We start from the raw sequence: 21,274 nt of genomic DNA, 5'->3' as shown, positions 1-21,274 counted from the left end.
CTGCAATTAATGAAAACAAAATTTCCATTGGAATTTTTCCCTACAGAAGGAAAGAAGGAATTGAACAACGTAAATGGTAAGAACTCAAATGCTCTACAAGATTAAAATTTGCAATTCTGTACTTCTGATTGGGAATATTTCATCTTGCAGGAAGAATCTTTTGGTGGTGCTCCTATTTTGAATAAATTATACACATACATGAATGAAATGAAATTGAGAAGGCCTAGACTTTGCAGCATCTAATTTTGGCAAAACATTCAAAAGAATCATAGAGTCAATTTATTTGACAAGTTTTACCTTTTAAAAATATTTGTCAAAGGAAAGTACTCTGAAGGAAGCAAGAAGACAGTACCTTGAAAATATTTGGGGTGGAATAGTTACACTTTTCAATGTGAAAAAAAAAATTAGAACTGAGTGTCTCTTCCATTTAGAAAATTTGCTCTGAGCTTACCAAGTAACTCAGAACCTGTAGAAAGAGCATCTTTCTCAATTAAAAATATTATGGTCTACCAATAAGAATCAATTAAAATATCAGTAATTTCAAATTAATTAATTATAAAATGCAACTGTGAAGAATATTGCTAGCAGTTTTATTTTTAAATGCCATATTTTTATAGACACATCCTTCAGAAAAATGCCAGTGACACAATATTAGAGACAGATATTGCTAAGAAACAAAGTATGTGAATATGTACCAAGAATAATTATTCTACTGACTATTTTTTAATATTCAGATTATCAATATAAAGAAGTTCTTTTTTATTTTATTTTAATGTACATGGATATATGTTATTTTTATTTCTTTTGAAATTTTATTTTTGAAAATGGTTTTTGAATAGAACTAGTTAGCAAGTCCCCCAGTATAATCAAATCAATTGTTAGTTAATAAATACCAGTTTCAAAAAGTACAAAATTTTAATTATTTTAGCACTCCCTTTTACTCTCACATGGCCCAGTTCAGATGATAAATTGTATAGTGTCACCACTTTAAAGACGTTTCTCAGAAGTTATTTGAAATCCTTCTGCTTACATCCTATTGGCTAGAATTTAATGATATGGTCACACCTAGCTGTCAGGGAGACTAAGAAATGTAAACGATTGTGAGGTTGCCATGTGCCCAACCAAAAATCCGGAAGATGCAGAGAATAGATACTGGGAGACAAGTAGCATTCTGCCCTACCTTCCCATCCCACTTTTGGCTAGCACATATTTTCATAAGACAGACCCGCTGGTTTTAGGGAGAAAATAGTATGGTACCTTTAATATATAGTTTATATTCATCTGAAAAGGAAGCTAAAGAAAGAAATGAATTGGCCGTATAAAATGGAATAATAGGGGCTTCCCTGGTGGCACAGTGGTTGAGAGTCCGTCTGCCGATGCAGGGGACACGGGTTCGTGCCCCGGTCCGGGAAGATACCACATGCCGCAGAGTGGCTGGGCCCGTGAGCCATGGCCGCTGAGCCTGCGCATCTGGAGCCTGTGCTCCGCAACGGGAGAGGCCACAACAGTGAGAGGCCCATGTACCGCAAAAAAAAATTAAAAATAAAATGGAATAATAAATAATCTCAGTTGACTTGGGAGCCACTCTCTGACTGCATTGTCCAACTTCCCTCTTCACCATACCTGCTATGGTCTGTGTTGAACTCTGGGTCTTGGAGAAGGAGGAAGCCTCAGAAAGTACAGGTCTGGTATGCAGATGATTAGCCACACACACTGGCCACTCATGGTTTAGACTCACATACCTGAGAGGAAGAGATGTTACGGACATACTAACTAGGTCCACATTTCAGTAATTAGCCCTCAGCATGGCCCCTACCATTAAAAAAGAAAAAAAAAAAAAGCTTACTGCCTTCAGACAAATTTATATCTGTTTGCTCTGATCATCAGATCTAACTCACTTAAGCTATTCTGATGAAATGTTATATAAGGTTAAGATGATGGTACAAATATTAAGTACAAATATTATTAACATGCTATAATGACACAAACAAGTATTCACTTGTGTTAACCACTTTATGGGAATAATATTTAATATGTTCCTTTTTCTTAGCTAGCTTGTATCATTCACACATTCTTTCTTTCAGTGTGGTTCAAGTTCAGAGAAAATGGAGGCTTTGTTCCCATCAAAATCAAATCAGATTCACAGCCGGTGAAATCCACTCCTGGTGTTTTGCATTCAGAAGCATCACTATAAATGTTCCAGAGTCTAAGACCTCCACCATCTGCTCCATTAGGCACTGGATTTCAGTAGCACTACTTGATTTACTCCCCCCACCCCCCAAAAAAAGCTTAGAATATCCAAGCAACGGTTCAGCCTGAAGCTTCTCCTTGGAATAAGAATGATCAGGCATTCCCTTCCCCTCCAGTGAGCCCTGTACCTTCACGGTCTGTGCACAGGTTTGCACCTTTAGATTTGCATTTTATCAACCTTTGTCTGGTGAGGAATTTTTTTCCTTTTTAAACCATGGTATGTTTTTTTCTGACTTTGATAGTTGTGTGTTAAATTGAAGCCTTTATTCTACACAACCCCGTTCATCCAAAACATGGATCTTTTGCACATTGTTCTTCAAAGGGTCATTGAAGGCTCTACAAGGTCAATTTCAAAAGATGCTTCACTGGCTCACTTTTTGTGAAAGACCTTGACTACCATGTCCAGGGGTCCATAATTGATCTTCTACAAATCTAGGCTTTTTGTAGCCCTCTTTTAATCATAATAGATGATTTCCAAATCATGTGAACAGTATTTTAAACTGAGTAGATTGTAAGGGGTAACTAAAATGCTTTATCAAAGAATTTTCTTTGATAAAGCAAATCTCCCATATTCAGAGCCAGTTCCTTTCATTTAAATACATGGCAATATTCCCCTTAGAATATTTTTTTTAAGGAAAGTAAAGTTTTATCTCAGAAGAGGAATAATTTTATTAAATGAGTTCCCAGAAGCTTAAGTATAATACTAACTACTAAAAGGGGGTTTTTGAAGGGGAAGAAGAGGTGGCGATAAATAAGCTCTCTACATATGGTTAATATCTTGGTAAAGTTAGATTCTATTTAATGATGTTTTAATTTTCTTTTATAAGAAAGAAAAATTGTCGGCAATAGCAACATAAATAGAGGCCACAGAAATAAGGGAGCAGGTAGAACATAACACAGAATTGTTGTGTATAGTTTTCTGTTTCTCCACAGTAACTGTCTGCTTTTTCTTTGAGGGTGTATATTTAACTTGGTAGTTAAAATTAGCATATTTGTAGCAACTTTAATTTTTTATGACTTACTCATTCTACCAATTTCCCATTTTCTTTTGCTACTGAATTCTTGTCTGAATTTCTATATTATGTGTTTATCACTGTACTTCTGCAGGGACAGGCCATTAGATGAAGTATTCTGCAGTCATATGAAATTCAGAGCTGTTTTATAATTGCCAAGGGTAAAATTAGCAAAGTCAATTATTCTCCCTTTGGCTTTTCCCTGAAGATATTAGGGGTCTTCAAGGTAATTGCCTTAGGTAACACTTAGATTTTTAAATATCTCTAAGTATAGAAATTGGTATATTAATCCTCTGATAATTGTCTTCTTACTGTTATAGCTGTAGTCACGTACGTGTGAATTAACAAGATTTTGAATTCAGTAGTGAGTTTAAAAATTAATGCTTGAGTTATCATTCATTTTCAATTTTCGGACCTAAGGGCAACTTTTTATTTTAGTACTTCACTACATAAAGACCCTGAACTAAGAGACCTCAGATGCCTCTTTTTAAGCTGTAAATTCCCTGACTCCATTGAAATAAATTGCTCTATGTTGTGTTCATGCAGAACATCACTGAATGCTGAAATGATGGGGTCATGCCAGAATCTAAAATTTTAGTGTTTGAGCATCAAGCTATCAATGAGACACACTGAATAACTGGGGAAAAATCATAACATGGAAAAGCACTATAATTTAGAAATCTGGCTGACCATTAGAGCTTTTCCCTCGTCTCTGTGTTTACTTGTAGACTGGATTTGTATTTTAAGATTAAGCCACAGTGTAAATAAGACTGTGCATATTATTATTTGTCATCTATTTTTAAAAAAAAACATAGTGTTTTATATGTACAGTGATGACCCTAGTATCTAAAGAATTTAATTCACCATGTTATTTTTTTAATCTTTGTAGTGATTTTCATTTAATGGACCTATGATTATACATCTGTGAGTTAGTTAGTTCTGGGGTCTTGTCTAAACATCCCAGAACATTGTCATGATGTCACTCCTGGGAGCCATTCTATTAAGCATTAGTGATTTATATTTCTAAATAACCAGTGGCACAGATGTAGTCCTTGCATAACTGATGTATTCTCTTATGTTAACTTTGTTTTCCAAAAGGTATAAATATGTTGTTTACAAGGAATAATTTTGTTTGTATAAATATGCTCAATTTATGCATATAAATCTCCTTTTATACCATCTATATATTTTAATAAAGCAGCTGCTATTGGTTATTTGATGTTTTTCTTATCTGTTATATTGTTTACTTTCAAGTTCATGTTGAAAAGTGAAACCTGAAAACATACTATGTCATATGAAATTTAAGTTTTTCTCTGTCATATTTATTTAAAATAGACATTATTGTGACCTTGTGTGTTTACAGTCTTGTCATAAGTATTTTACCTGTGGAAATTATTGAATTAATTGCTTTCATCCTCTTTAGTTTGACACCCATGACTAATGTTCTTTTCTTCATATGACCCAGTCAAGGGTAGATTTTCATGACTAGAGTAAATATGTGCAGAACGTAAGTGGGGTGTCATATGTTGTAACGATAAAGGAAACTATCTCCATATCAGAGAAGTCAAAATACTATTTTAAAATTACAATTTCAAAATCCCCAAAATAATTTTTCCAGCTTTTTTCTTATCACATGCTAACATAGCCACATATTAAACAGACACTGTATTTATATTCTGAGTCTGCTTCCTTGTATTTAAAGTGAAAGTGATAAATGTTTGAGATGTGTGCTAGAAATAAGAAGACAGGGACTTCCCTGGTGGTGCAGTGGTTAAGAGTATGCCTGCCAGGGCAGGGGACTTGGATTCAAGCCCTGGTCTGGGAAGATCCCACACGCCGTAGAGCAACTAAGCCTGTGTGCCACAACTACTGAGCCTGCACTCTAGAGCCCGCGAGCCACAACTACTGAGCCTGCGTGCCGCAACTATTGAAGCCCATGCGCCTAGAGCCCATGCCCTGCAACAAGTGAAGCCACTGCAATGAGAAGCCCGCACACCGCAATGAAGAGCAGCCCCCGCTTTCCGCAGCTAGAGAAAGCCCACACGCAGCAACGGAGACCCAACACAGCCTTAAATCAATAAATTTTTTAAAAAGGCAAAATATTATGTTCTTTTAAAATGTATTATCTCATTAAAACCTTGAACTTTACCCTTGTGGTGCCATAAAACAATGGAATGAAGTATCTTTTTGTCATAGGAAGGTCAAATGCCATCATGCAAAATGGACACTTCTCTGAGTGTCTGTGTCAAACCAGAAACCTGAAGACAAGAAAAAAAGAGCAAGAGAAGCATTTCTTCCATATGCCTGGCATTTAAAGAAACCCATTTTTTAAAAAGTCTGTGTACTGGGCTTCCCTGGTGGCGCAGTGGTTGAGAGTCCGCCTGCCAATGCGGGGGACACGGGTTCGTGCCCCCGTCTGGGAAGATCCCACATGCCGTGGAGCGGCTGGGCCCGTGAGCCATGGCCGCTGAGCCTGCGCGTCTGGAGCCTGTGCTCTGCAACGGGAGAGACCACAACAGTGAGAGGCCCGCGTACCGCAAAAAAAAAAAAAAAAAGAAGTCTGTGTTCTACAAAAATACACCCTCTGACATGGGTACAGTTGAACCACACACCGTGGTTGGCCATGAGAGGTAGAAACATACTGATTATGGCAATCTCATTGTATACTTTGGCAACCTCAATTTTTGTAAATCCCTTTTCCCACTTTCTAGAAGTAAAATTAATTAAACCAGCTTTTTTTTCCCCTCCAATTTCACTGACATAAATTGCTATTTCTCCAAAGCCAGAGAGAGAAAAAAATGTATTTTCCAGCTTGAGTTATTCAGTACTCTTCTTTTGCCTTTCTAATGATTTTACTCAAGGAATTTCCTGAGTTCAGAGTTTACAAAGTACTAGGCAGATGAACAGCTGATTACTTCCTCTTCATCCTCAGCCACCTGACCCCAGTCTCTTCTCCAACCATCATTTCTTCACCCAGTAGACTTGTACACAGTGCCCCTTTCTTTGTCTCTTACTGTTCACAACTCAGTTCATTTCACCTTAGACAGTCTCCAGAATGTATACACATCCTCTTCAGCTGTTTTCCACCAGATTTTCATTCTTCTTTTACCTGTTGTTTCAGAAAAATTGCCAAAAAAAAAAATTTTTTTTTAAAGAAAAAAGAAAAATTGCCATCCACCATTTTGCCTTCTCTCTGCTTTTTTCAAGAGGAAAAATAAACGAAGAAACTTGGAGTTGAAGAACACAGAGTAAAGCTTGGTATACTCTTGTGTTAAGAAAAAGGAAAATTATAATTAGAAATGAGATAGGCATAGGAAAGAACCAGTGTCTCTACCCTTATTCTCTTATTAAACCAAATTTCCCTGCAACCATCAACATTTAAAGATCATTTTAAAAATGTTTCCTATTTAGTTTTGTTTTCCAATTTTGTTTAGTTGCAAGTATTATAAGATTGTGGTTTTCAATCTTATTTTTAATTACAAGTATATGGTATTTCTAATATTATGGGCTAACTAAGCTTTTGTGGGCTTCCCTGGGAACCTAGCCATCATTTATAGCCTTTTATTTTAGGAAAATGTAGTATAAGCTCCAAAAAAAATTTACTTATAGATGAAATTCCAAAATGCAGTGCATTTGTAATCTGGTGCCTGCTATATTAAATTAAGACTGAATTTGAACACCATAAGCAAAAGAAAATTTAAGAGCATCCAAAAGGATCCACGTGACTGCTTTTCATTACTTTTATTGATATAGCTTTGGTTTTAGCATTTCCATCATTTTCCTCTGAGTTGTAAATACTCAACGAAAAAATTCACTTTAAGCCAAAGTTGGCTTACAGGGCCTTAACCCAGGAGCAAATTTTATTTATTTAGCAATAGTGATTGGGGAAGAGCCCTTTTCTGGCAGCTAATGACCTACTGGAGGACTTGTGTGCCCAAGGCAAAGCTGAAGGCCATTAGCCCAGCAGGTCATTAACTGACAAATGCCTGACCCTGAGGTCATTTCTGATATTGTAAACTGTGAAAACATTAAAGTGGGTTTGTTAGAAAGTATGGCTATGCCAAGGAACTTTGTTTTTAAGAATTTTGGAAAATGCATTAAGTTGTTTGTTGTTATTCATGTGGCTTAATCGTCTTTGTTCTTTGTTCAGGTCAGTCAGATATCAGTAAACATCAAAACTATACTGTGTCTGTGTTCAATCTTTAGTTTTTAAAGGACAGTTTCTCTGTTTAGAATATCAGATTAACTACTTCATTACTAAGCAGCTACACTCTTGTGGATCACTTATGTTTTCATCATATGTTGAGCTTTATAGCACTTACCTATTTTATATTCCTCAGTGATGACATATAAAGCTACAAAGAGTCATGGAAATAGCCCTGAAGTAGAAGTCTGTAGACCTAGTTCCTATCCCTACCTTTTTTTTTTTTAATTCGCCATTTAACATTGGACAGCTCATTTTATCTCTTAGAATTCCAGTTGAGATCTTTTCCTCCATATTGTTTATCTAATGTGTTAATATTCCATTTTTGAAATGAAATTAGAAACTTCATAATGTAGAATATTTAATAGTTATTACAATTACTACCAAACATTAAAAAAAAACACCTTATATTTTTGAGTATTTACTATGTAGCAGGCACTGTTGTGTTTTTTGCGTATTAACCCATTTAATCTCTCCTGAGACAGAGGAAAGGGTTAAATAATTTCCTCATGGTAATAAATGGTAGAGCTGCTGCCTGAATCCAGGCAGTCCGGCTCTGAAATCCTCGTGCTTAACTAAAGTAGAAGACAAACCAACAAAGAACCATGATGCCTTTTTTGCCAGCAGTTTTGCAGTTACAGATACAGGAATTTATAATATCTTAAACAACTAGTGGTTTTTAAATATTGGAATAAACAATACAAACATCAATAGGGCTTTATAAAACATTTTAGAGAAATAACTACTAAGCAAAGGCAACTTGTTTTCTTAGTTTCCTCATCTATAAAATAAAGGCAGCATTATTTCCATCCCCTACCTCCTTGCCAGTGCCAATAGTCTACAGTTCTGAGTGTTGTAAGAAAGACTGTAAAGGTACAATATATAACCAGATTCTGACAAGGGCATTAAATATGAAGAGAAACAAAGAAATCAAGAAAAATTGTTAATAAAAATCAAAGATGAGGGCTTCCCTTGGGGGGAATTGGTTGAGAGTCCGCCTGCTGATGCAGGGGACACGGGTTCGTGCCCCAGTCCGGGAGGATCCCACATGCTGCGGAGCGGCTGGGTCCGTGAGCCATGGCCTCTGAGCCTGCGTGTCCGGAGGCTGTGCTCCGCAGCGGGAGAGGCCACAGCAGTGAGAGGCCCGCGTATCGCAAAAAAAAACAAAAAAAAAAACAAAGGTGTAATAGAGAAGCCAAAATATTTTATAAATGTCAGAGATCTTAAGATTGACATGCATATTTCAGCAATCTAAAGTAATATCAGCCCCATAGCTGATTCACTTTGTTATAAAGCAGAAACTAACACACCATTGTAAAGCAATTACACTCCAGTAAAGATGTTTAAAAATAAATAAATAAAGTAATACCCCAAATTAGTGAACTCATCTTTATGGCAGATTTGTGATGAGAAACTTAGGCTTTATTTTATCAATACTTTAAGCCATAAGGTGATATGCAGATGTAAATTTCTGAAAATAGTGTTTGGACAAAGTGGTAACTGTGCAAATTTATTTTTAAATAGTTAAGATTTATACAATGAATTCAAATATTAGAGGAGTACTGGTAATTCAACAAAAATTTTTGTGTGCATGTGCTAAGCATTAGAGATAACAGTTTGAAAGTCAATTGTATATCTTTATAGATTTGAGAATTTCAAACCCAAGGGTATCCATTATTTGATTCAAGGGACAATGCAGCTAGTGTCAAGTTTCTACTACCTAATTTTTTTAAAGGAGGGGAAAATGGATTATCTAATTTTCTAGAATGCAGTATTAGTAGGGCCAGTTATTTTTAGAATTTCATTGAATCACAGATTTTGAAGAGCTGCGAAGGTATTTGGAAGAAATACAATTTAGACAAGATGCATGGATTTTAATGCATATGAGTCATGCTTTTATTTCTGTGACTGCCTTTGAAGTGCCGACCTTGGGATGTCTGTAAATTACAAACATCTGCTTTTCAGTGTGGCAATTTGAAGAGGAACTGATTGTGCTGAAAGGTGAACTGTGTTACCCAAAGGACATGGTATCCCTGGAATTTGCAAGATGTATGTGTGAATTCCAGAAAAATCCTGAAATATTTAACTCTTCGGCCAATGTGGTCTAAACCAATTTGTTTTCATGAATCTAATAAGTTTGAAGCTAATAGTCAACATCAGTTAATGTAAACCAACAAGACTGATATGCACTCTAACAGCATATATCCCATAGTACCCAAGAATGATTCTCTTTTATCCTGCCTGTTTACACTCAGTTAATTTACATGTTTTTGTTATAAAGTGATAAAGAAGTTAACACCTTTACAAATATATTTCAGAATAACAGTGTTTAAACTGCATGGCGAAAATTTGAGGACTTTGTTTGCAATTCAGATGACCAAAGTATGAGCTATACGTGACGTATATCAGCATGATGTAAGATAATGGTTCAAACCACAGATCACATCCTTTTTATTGGTGGGTGGTGAAATCGTTTTAGTAGATCACTGTCAACACTTTTTTTTTTAATGAAATGCAAAAGAAAATAAGAATAATGAAACTTTTGTTTTATAGAACTTTTCACTCATTTTTGTGCATATGCATGTATGCATATACTGTGTCATGATGTAAAATATAGTTCTTACTCTGGGTTACAATTTAAAAATTTTGAAAGCTGGTACTACTAAGCAGTGTTCTAGCCAGCAGCATCCTTTCAGTTGCATGAAATACTGTACTATGATGCTGGTGTTCTGAAGATTCACATTGTAAACGTCTCAAAAGTGGGATTAACTTTTCAGTAAAATCATACTTGGAAAGCCTTAGTTAACATCACTGAGAGGACCTCAAATGAAGAAGCAGTGAAAGCAAAATGTAGGTTATCGGCTACATGGGGAAAAGTGTACAGATCATTGAAATGGCAGACATGATTCTCTTCAGAGAAAGTCCAGTCAAAACATGGTGTAACAGTACCCTTAAGTAAAGAGCATATTAACGTGGACCATCCTGAGTCCAACAGACTTCATGTGCAGGAATTCTCATGTTGGAGAAGGTGGAAAATAAAGCAGCTGACTGCTGTATGATAATGACAGGCAGAATTGCTTTGTTTCATGACTAAGCATGCAATCCTCAGCAACTATTTACAGTTTTTGTAGCAATGCAAGGTACTTGGCAGAACCATTTTTTAACCACTGGAAAGCATCTCCTTTTTCTTTATTTCTTCTGAAAAGTTTCATCTTGATGTCAGCATTTTAAATTATCTGCCACTTTTCAGGAACCTAATCATTGTTTAAATAAATAAATGATATTTTTCATTGTTAAGTGACAAGGGCAAGAATCATGCACCGTCATTCAAAAAGTGAACAACTTTTTCGGATTACTTTTGTATTGCTAGTAAAAGGAATCCACATTTTTGGCAAATTGACCATTCCTTACAATTGTTATGAATAAAAAACGTGTGCAGCTGCACATTTAGGTGTTTCTGATCATGGGGCTTACTGTTGATAAAGCACAGATGCCTCTTACCTAGATATGCAAACTGAGGCCCAAAGAAGTGATGTGCTGGCCCAAGGTCATGCAGCTCATCTGTGTATTAATCCTCTAGGTGATCAAAGACAAATAAATGGCCTTTATATGGCCATCACTAGTCTCATTAGTACAGTGCCAGGTACATAGTAGGCTATCAGCGAATGTTTCTGAAATGAGTGCACCAGCCAATATAATGTTAAATTTCAACACTTCATACTCAAGCCATTTTCCTGAACTTGTGGACTATTTAAGTTTTATCAGCTGTGATTTTACTTTTCTGGAGTTCACTGAGTTTTCGTGAACCATTTTGACAAATGTTACCAGTAGTTAGTTTATAAACCAATGTATCAGCTGTTCTAAATTAAAAATTAAGATTACCAATTTGCTTAGTTTTTGCTGCACCTGTCCTACTGGTAGTGCCATTTCTCTCTCTGCTCTTCGCCCTTAGCCAGAAAGAAGTTCCCAGCTCACTAGAACAGATTGCCATCCCTCCCACAAATAAGCACGGCCTTACATATTTGGCAGCATTGAAGAGGCTCCCTTCAAAAAGCTGAGTTAGAAGCTTCTTCCAGAACTCCTGTGAGTTAGTGGTATGTTTACTGCAACAGACCTTTCATCATTGTCTTCATTAAACCTGGTCCTTGTCTGGTAGGAAGGAGTGGAGAGAACCATTCTTTCACCGACTTCATCAGTGGCTTATTAAAGCCACTCATTTATATTAATCAGCATGCAGATTAGGGCTCATCTGGGTTGTGTGTGCCCAGGTGGTGGGTGAGTAGATTCACCCCTTATTTGGCCACTGCTTCTGCTCCCCGTGTTCTTCAGAGGTTGCTTCTCCAAGGAGGCTGCCAACCTAGAAGTTCTGGCTGGGTGCTGAGGACTCTACCTGGAACCAGATAGCGCTTAAACCCAGTTTGTAAATGATAAAGTGCTTTACAAATGTTAGATATTATTGGCCTCTATGGGAGAGCGCTACTCCTTTACCAGTCCTTCTCTATCTCACCTTGGTAATGTAGGTAAATCTTCCTTCTTTAAAAGCAACTCTCAAATACTTTGTGCTCCATTTGTATGAAGAGGAACGGAAGAGTGAAGCTAACCACTCTGGTTACCATTAGCAGGCTATTCAGCATCCTTTATCTATAAAAGTATTTTTCTGTAAAATATTTTCACTGACAATATAGTTTTTGTGGCTTAAAAAAAAAATCTTGACAATATCCCTTCAAATGCCAAAGCACTTTGAAAAGAACATATTTACACTAAATCTGTCTTTTGTTCCTCCCAAGATGTATATTAGAATTAATTTTCCCTCAAGGGTGTTTTACCTTTGCTACTGCTTCATGCGTTGCTATTTGTTCCTGGGGATTGGGGGGGGGGGAGTGCAGTAGATTCGTGTGTAATTAATGCCATCAGAACTGCAGATGCGTGCACACACATGACTGTTTCCTTTGCTAGCAGCTGTTAAGAGTACTAAAGACTGAGGGGCTGTGGGTTCATTTGCCTCCCAAATAGAGTGATGGATCACACGTTGTCCTTTCATTCCACGCTGTAGTAAAAAATGTCATTAAAGTAACCTTCCCAGGGCAAGTTTTTGAAAGACGATTATAAATCTGTAGTAGCCTCCACAGTTTGAGTATACCAAGCAAATTAAGTACATAGCAACCTTTTAAAAGTGAATTAAAATACAACTGTACTACCTTATGACATCAACTCAGCTTATGCTGACTTGAGTTTCAGTTGGGCCACATTAGTTTATAATTAAAATTTTTCTAAAGATTTAGTTGCATTTTACTTTAAATTTAGTATAGGCCCTCCTTTGCTCAAACCGAAGTGGTCTGGTTTACTAGTGAAGCATGTACAACTCTGTTGAGTCTATTCCATCTGTCAAATGCTGACTGACAGTACTCCTGAATCACATTTATTGAGAAAGGCACAAGTTTTCTGCACAGAATGCTTATCACCACTTACAGATCTTATTTTTGCTAATCAAGAGACTATTGATTGCTATATTCCATAAATCAATTTGTGGACACAGCTTAGCTTGAAGCCTTTCTGAGACTGAAACAGGGTATGCTTCTTCCCGTCCCAACCCCCTAGAAGTAGGTTTATTTTATCTGATTATGAAAGCAAGCTAATAAAAGGAGAGAAAATATAGTACATTATATACTAAGCAGTTATACATTTAAGCAATTCAGAAAAGTTGAAGAAAAAATTTTAATTAAAAACATCTAGAATCTTACCACTTACAGATTATCATTATTATCAATATTTTGCTGTTTCAGACTTTTTTCTCAGCATATATGAACACATAGATTGACCTCATTTTTGTTTTAAAAATACCTATCATGTTGTTCTGTTTTGTACCCAGCTTTTCTTTTTCGTTTCCTTAAGAATATGTTATAGACATCTTTGTATAGCAGTAAGTGAGGATGTCTTTTGGCCATTTGGTCATTACCACCTCCTACTTCTCTCAATTTCTAATTTTTAAGTTGAGAATTTTATTATAATTATAATATATAATTATATAATATAAAATTAATATATATTATATATGTATATATAATTAATTATATTATGTATAATTATATTAATATATAATTATAATTTTATTATATAATAATTACAACATCTTTTGTAAGGGTATGCATCACTTTAGTTTTTCAGTTTAAAAAAAATCACTGAATTTTAGTTACCCTTGCCAAAAGATAAAGAAGGAAGCAATTACATATTCCCTTGCAGTTGGTAAAATTTGTCCTGTAAATTAACCATTTAAGAAATTCATTCCATAGGTCAGTTATATTGGATCTGTAATTGTGCTAAGGTTCAGACAGATCTGAATACTACCTATTCCTTATCTTTGATGAGAGGGTAGTGATTAAAATGGGAGAGGTAACAGAGATTGTTTGCTTGAGAACAGCAATTTGATGTCCACTTCCTTTCCTATGCAACCTCCTCTCTGGTAGCCAAAAACAAGGTGGCACGAGAAACCAGCTCATAACACTGACATTGTGAATGGTTACGACTTCTGGCTCACTGAAATCTAAGGTGTTACTTAAAAGATTGGGAGATAGTGTATGACATTGCTGTATCGTTAAACACGACACAAATCAAAGAAAAAAGCATATTTGCATTTGCATGTACAGGTAAGCAATTCTGCTATTCTCACAACCTCCAGAAATGCAGAAATGAAGAAACATCTCCTATTTGATTACTCTCTAGGCAGGTAAACTAAACTTTATAATAGTGTTGGTGACAGTCATATAATCTGAAATAATGTTTCAGGATGCAACAAGTCAGTGTTACAGAGACCTCTGATTTTGGTTAAAATAGTCTTTTCATGTGTTCTGTTGTTGAATTAAACCCCACTTTTTCTAGTAGAAAGTGTTTGCTTGCCCCCCTGGGCTTGGAACAGAAGTCCTTGGTCTTTCTCTGGAGCACCAAAAAGTCTGGGACGGGGACTCTTAGTCTCAGACAGTCTGGCAGTTGAGCTCTAGATTCTCTTCTGGCTGACGTTATCCTTGCTACCGTTTTAGGTTGCTTGAACAAATCATTCCTCAGTAATCTGAGGGAAGGGAGGAGCTCATTAAGCAAGTGCTTTCTTTTTTTTTTTTTTAAATTTATCTTTTGGCTACATTGGGTTTTTGTTGCTATACATGGACTTTTCTCTAGTTGCGGCAAGCAGGGGCTACTCTTCATTGCAGTGCGCGGGCCTCTCTCATTGCAGTGGCTTCTCTTATTGAGGAGCATGGGCTCTAGGTGCGCAGGCTTCATTAGTTGCAGCACACAGGCCCAGTAGTTGTGGCACGTGGGCCCTAGAGCATGCGGGCTTCAGTAGTTGTGGCGTGCGGGCTCAGTAGTTGTGGCTCACAGGCTCTAGAGCGCAGGCTCAATAGTTGTGGCGCACGGGCTTAGTTGCTCCGCGGCATGTGGGATCTTCCTGGACCAGCGCTCAAACCCGTGTCCCCTGCATTGGCAGGTGGATTCTTAACCACTGAGCCACCAGGGAAGTGCCAGTAGGTGCCTTCTTGTATTTAAGTACGGTAGTTATCTAAACAGGTGAATGCCTGTGATAGTAAACCATGTGATGAAAAAAAAAGATGAGATCATTAAATGGTCTTGTTAACATATGTATGGGCTGTTAGCCCTGTGGTCTTCCTAGAAATATTTGCAATTTTAAAGGAGGATAATACTTAAACACATCTCTTTTTGGTATAATTTTAAAAGTAAACACTTCAGGCAGTGGAAAGATATTTAAGTGTGTGCTGGATAAGTCACTTTTGCCTGGGACATATTCAACTCCCCTAGGCTAGACTGCTTTTTATACTCTCTTGCCTTCCTGGACTTGTTAACCTAAGGAAGTCCAAAGCTTTTTCCTTGATGGTTGCTGTTGGCAGTGCCGGTGTATTCTGCTTAAGCAAGGATGGCCGTTTGGAAGTACAGGTCATTTATAAATTATAAACTTGTAAGTACAGATCTACATATATTTGCTAATTGCATTAACAGAAAAAGAATTGGAGAATAAAAAGGTTTTGTTGCTTCTTCCTGGTCTGGAATTTCAGGGAAATAAAGGAACACTCTGTTTATCCAAAACCAGATCCATTGTTAAAATTAGTGTCGGACTTTCTTTTTGTAAATCCCTCTTCACTTTACCAGTGCTGGTCTCAGACCTCAAACTGTTTCAAAACCATAACATTTCTTAGTGACTGATTGATCTGTATTATGTGTCCAGCCATCAGAGGGATCTTGGGATGTTGCTTGTGTAAACTGTAATCCAATCTGATGCTGTGCATTTAGTTACAGTCTTTCATAGACCTATTGGCAATACTCTATCCTCCTGGATTTGGGAATAGAGCTTATCTGATACCTTCAGGGGGGAAAAAATCCATTCATTTTTCTCTCTTTCCCCACTTAAATAACTCAACACATCTGGTAACACTGTAGGATCATTGTCCTCGCAGTTCCTCTGCAGCTCATATTGCTACAATATTTCTTAAGTATTTGGTTACCTAAAGGGCAATGCGATTAAAAAAAAAAAAAAAGACTTTGTATAGGTCTTACAAATTAACCCATCTGCAGAGCTAGAAAAAAATAATCCCTTTAATCAGCAAAATTTCCATATCGGCAGCCTTGTGTGTGTTGTGCAGGATGCATGTAAATATAAATTTGGAGATAAATGCTTATGTGTTAAAATTTTAAAGCATATCTTTCTAAAAATTCATGTCATTTGCCTCTAAGAAAATGTTTATTAAATCCAAGGTACCTGAGATTGAAGTATCTTGTTGTTTGGGTCTGTATCCTTTGGCTTAATAATGTCTTCAATTACAAGAATGATAAAAGCTGAAACAAAATCCTTTAATTCAGTCAAAACTGAGCTAAATTTTAGGAAGCAAAGAGTGGAAATCTGATACAGGACTGCATAACATAGGAAGTTAAGTATATAAGATACTAAGACTTCTTAAGAAGCGGGTAGGGTTGCCTTGAGGAATTCTTGTTTGAAATGGCTGCACTGAACATTATAATAAATACCACCGTTTTATCCTCTTGAATTAAGATGGTTTATGCAAACAACTCTAAATTGTACAGTAGTTCCAAAGAGACCATTTACTATTTTCTGCTTGTTTTACATTCTGGAACAAGTTCAAAGCTTTTGATTTTGTTTGATTTTTTTTAATAGCCTGGGCCTTGAAAATAATACAGGTTTGATGATACAATTTCAATATTACAGTTCTGTAAAAATTTTCAGTGTTTATGGTACATTTGACCCAGGGGCCCTACACCAAATATATCCACAGTGCATTTTTAGTACAACAGAATGAACACGTTAGAAAGGTTGCTTTTCTCTCTGTATTACGTATGAAAATTAGCATTGTGATGCCTCCCAGAATGGGGATATTGAAAAAGTATCCACCTGACAGAAATAAACATTCAGCAAATAAATTGGGTTAAGATTTCATTAGTTATCTGAGGGACTTCCCTGGTAGCGCAGTGGTTAAGAATCCGCCTGCCAATGCAGGGCACACGAGTTCAATCCCTGGTCCGGGAAGATCCCGTGGAGCAGCTAAGCCCATGTCCCACAACTACTGAGCCTGCACCCTAGAGCCCGCGTGCAACAACTACTGAAGCCCGCGCACCTAGAGCCCGTGCAACACAACAAGAGAAGCCACCACAATGAGAAGACCACACACCACAACGAAGAGTAGCCCCCTTTAGCCGCAACTAGAGAAAGCCCACACACAGCAATGGAGACCCAAAGCAGCCAAAAATAAATTAATTTTAAAAAAATTTTCATTAGTTATCTGAAATTTAAGCTTATGTTCAACATGGCTATTACTGGATTTTCACATATATTAAATGCTATGCTTACAAGATTTTTTTTTTTTTGCTTGAATTATGACCGGAAATATTGGATCACAGCTCTAATATCCAGGTGGGCAATGCCATTTGCCAGGATCTTTGCACATAACCCCATTTTTTTTTTTCTATCAAGCAGAATACTGCCTTGCTACTAAGCCTTGTGAAGCATTCTGAGGTAAAAATAGGAATACATTTTTTTAATTGTCTCTTTTGATTTTTTTCTTGTTTTTTAGGTTGTGGAACTTTTAGCAAGTGCTCTTATGGATTTGGTACAAGGAGTATACCATGAAAATTCTACTTCAGCAAAGGTAAAGATTTGGTAGTCATTATAAAATGTTAGGTTAAAAACCCTCGTGGCAAAAGTAGAATTGACAAGCAAAAATATCATTCTTGTTTTGTGTTTAAATTGTTCGTGACATTTTTTTAGATTAGTGTTTTGGCTACAAATTCATGGTCATATGCTTTGCACATAGCAGATTTAGCCAATTAAAACAACCTCTTATCCTCTGGCTGGATTCAAAGTCTGTTCAATCTGCAGCAGCCCAGAAGACACCAGGATGCTTCTGGCTGGTAGGTAGCACTGTCAAAAAGGCAGGCAGGCTGGAGGAGCAGCTCACGCTGAGGTGGCTGGACCCAGCCTTTCCTCAGAAGAAGGGGCTTTCCATGTCCCAAAAGAGTGGACATGGTCCCAGGAAGGTGACTGTTGGGGGCATGAGGGAGGAATGTCTTTTATATCCAAGAACCAGAATTTACTGCATTATTAAATTCTCTGTGATAAGACGTAAGATGATTGCACAGTTGGATTATTTTGATTAATTTTATAGATCTAGAATTAAGGATTTTTGACTCATTTAGCAGGACATCTCAAAAAGGGTTACGTTTTATTTCCTTAAAATGCAGTTATTTCATTTCAGCAGGATATTGAATGTGAACCAATTGCTTCATTGACCACCACCATCAGTTAACATGTTATAAAATATTATAAGGGACTCCTATATAAGTGTTTCATTCTAACTTCTTAAGCTTCTGCATTAGCAAGATTTCACTCACTGCAAATTAGAAAAAAAAATGCATGTATGCACATCTTAAGCTTTTTGACATTTCCATGTGAAAAAAGAAAGACAAATTTTACTCGAAGTGAAACATAGGGCATGAGCAACTTGGATATGAAATTTAAAATTTAAAAGTATAACCCAGGGATTCTGGATGGTTCAGAGAGTGGTTAGTGAAATATGAAGAATTATACCTTGAACATCTGCTATCATTTGGTTCAGGGGACCATAGTTCCTGGCAGGCATATCAAACTTCACCTAAGCAGCATAGTGCTGTGTGGGGACCTGGCAGGGTATATGACCACAGTAGACCCCCTTTCCTGTGTTTTTCAAAAACATACCATAGGGCTTCCCTGGTGGCACAGTGGTTGAGAGTCCGCCTGCCGATGCAGGGGACGTGGGTTCGTGCCCCGGTCCGGGAGGATCCCACATGCCGCGGAGCGGCTGGGCCCGTGAGCCATGGCCGCTGAGCCTGCGCGTCCGGAGCCTGTGCTCCGCAACGGGAGAGGCCACAACAGTGAGAGGCCCGCGTACCGCAAAAAACAAACAAAACAAAACAAAACAAAAACATACCATAGTTCTCTACCATGGCTGAAGGTTAATAGGAGATTGTAAAATGGAGGACTCCTGGTCTAGTTCCACTTATAAAAAGACCCCTTGTATATAGTATGATGAAGACGATGGTAGGTAAGCAAATAACACTGTGGTAAGTAATTCACCTGTTTCTTCCTTAAAGTCTTCACAGTAATCCTGCTAGCAGAGACTGCTGCTCTCCCCATTTTACATCTGTGAAAACTGAGGCTTAGAAAAGATTAATGTGCCCATAGTCATACAACTTGTTAGTTGAGATTGAACTTCAGACCTCAGGCTCTTAACCTCTCATTCACTGCCTCTGTAACCTTAATGAAACCTGATTTGCTAGCATGCCTCTGCCATACCTGAGATCCTACCATATATGATGATTACAGTGACCTCTTCTGGCAGCTGAAGCATTGTTTCCCCCCCGGGATATTTCTGAGGTGTTCAATTTAGCTCCATATAAGATATTAATGTTTTATAGTTAAATATCTGTTAAGTTTTAAGTGAAAGTGTTATTGTTGATTTTAAGGTTCTTGACTTATTCACTCTTATCATTTGTCCACTATAATTACTCCAGTTTATTAATAATTTTGTGAACATTTGTTAAGTACTTTTTATATTTCAAGCAGACCTACTAGCAACAACAATAAAAATGCTTAGCACTTCACAGTTTGCTTATACTTTCTACATAATCACCTATGAAAAGGGTGACATTTGTTGGTACCCATTTTATAGAGGAAAAGCCTAAAATTCAGAGATGACAAATGCCAAGAAAGCATAGTGTCTGGAAATTGTTAATGCATGTTTGACAGTGACATGATCTGAACCCAGGTTTTTTGACTCCAAGTCCTATATAATCTCTTTCTTCCTGGGAAAGAGAAGAGAGGCAGCAGCAGAGTCTTTGAAGGACTGTTGATCATACATGAACCATCACTTAGCAAGCACCAGTTGCTGACTTTGATTATCTAATTTAAGTTTTACTCAAAAGACTCTAGCAATGCTTTGTCATCTGCCCTCTTTCCCCACCACCTTCCCAAACACAGTCCTTTCAAACACTTGAGAACTTTTTTAAGCAGTTACATTTCTGAATATAGCCAAACCATTTAAAGAGCTGTTCTTTTTTTATAACGGAAACAAAAATGCATAGTTGAACTGAAGCAGTGGGAGTGCTTCTTGATGCCTTCATTTGCTCTTTAGGTCCAATTTAGGTTAACCACATTTCCCTTCCTAACCAGAAAAATTCTGAGCTTTTTTTTTCCCCTTCTGCGTGTGCTTGCCATTACAGTGGCTGTTCAGAATCTGGTTTTTCTAACTTGGCCCAGGAATCATTTCAGAGACAGAGAGAGCACTGCCCCCCACATGGAGTGCCTTCAAGGTTTTCATGTTCTGACAAGATTGGGAAGCAGCCACAAGTGGAGGTCATGTGGGAAGTGAGTTGCACAACCTCCGTAGCCTGGGGCCAATTCAGTACACAAAAGAATTGCTTTGTGATTTAAAATAAGCTGCAAACCATTTCATCTCTCCAGGGATAAGAGGATACAATAGTGGTCTGTTTTCTATATGGCTACTTACTACAGTGATGGAGAAGCTGGGTAGTATAAAAATAGCTTTCTGTGGAGTAGTATCTCTGTGACTAGGGTAGATGCATTAAAGCAAATGGAGGGGAATCGTAACTGAATATGTTAGAAATCACCTTCTCTAGAAGTTTGTAATTACCTAATCCTCCTTAAAACTATGAAAATGTATGTGACTTATGTTAGTAATACTTAACAGATTGTACGTAAATTGGGATTCAGTGTTATTTAGGAAATTCATCCTTGTTCTGTCCATTGAAAAATAACATTTTTATTTTTGCATTTGCTAGTTTGCGAACCATTTCTTCCTTGAAATAAAAATTAGCCATTGTGCTTTCTTTAGTGTTTATATCTCCCTTCACTTTACCTGCTTTTTCTTTTTTTGTTAGCTAATTGAAGAAAGAAGCACATCAGATAGAAAAAATGCACTTTAAATGGTCGTTTGCCATCCTAGGAGTTCCCTAGTCATTGTATTCATATTACTGTGCACATTAAATATTTTACATTTTAGCAAAATTTGCTTTGAATCCATAGGCCATTATATCTAAAATCTTTTTTTTTTTTTTTTTTTTTTTGCTGTACGCGGGCCTCTCACTGTTGTGGCCTCTCCTGTTGCGGAGCACAGGCTCCAGACGCGCAGGCCCAGCGACCATGGCTCACGGGCCCAGCGCTCCACGGCATGTGGGATCTTCCCGGACCGGGGCACGAACCCGCGTCCCCTGCATCGGCAGGCCGACTCTCAACCAC

The 21,274-nt window shown here is 37.2% G+C and overlaps 1 protein-coding gene across 4 annotated transcripts in view; it reads left to right on the top strand.

Annotated features, from left to right (window-relative positions):
• The window catches only part of PDSS2 (decaprenyl diphosphate synthase subunit 2), a 267,116-nt gene that overhangs the window by 153,408 nt on the left and 92,434 nt on the right, over nt 1–21,274 (top strand). For all 4 annotated transcript variants that reach the window (XM_019929522.3, XM_019929521.3, XM_019929520.3 and 1 more), the window contains one exon: nt 17,556–17,630. In XM_019929522.3, coding sequence (XP_019785081.1) covers nt 17,556–17,630 — 75 coding nt within the window. The remainder of the gene's footprint in view (nt 1–17,555; nt 17,631–21,274) is intronic.

Source organism: Tursiops truncatus, chromosome 12, assembly GCF_011762595.2.
Source record: "Tursiops truncatus isolate mTurTru1 chromosome 12, mTurTru1.mat.Y, whole genome shotgun sequence".
Lineage (NCBI taxonomy): Eukaryota > Metazoa > Chordata > Mammalia > Artiodactyla > Delphinidae > Tursiops > Tursiops truncatus.
Note: the sequence above shows the minus strand (reverse complement) of the source record. Positions and strands in the feature narration are given on the sequence as shown.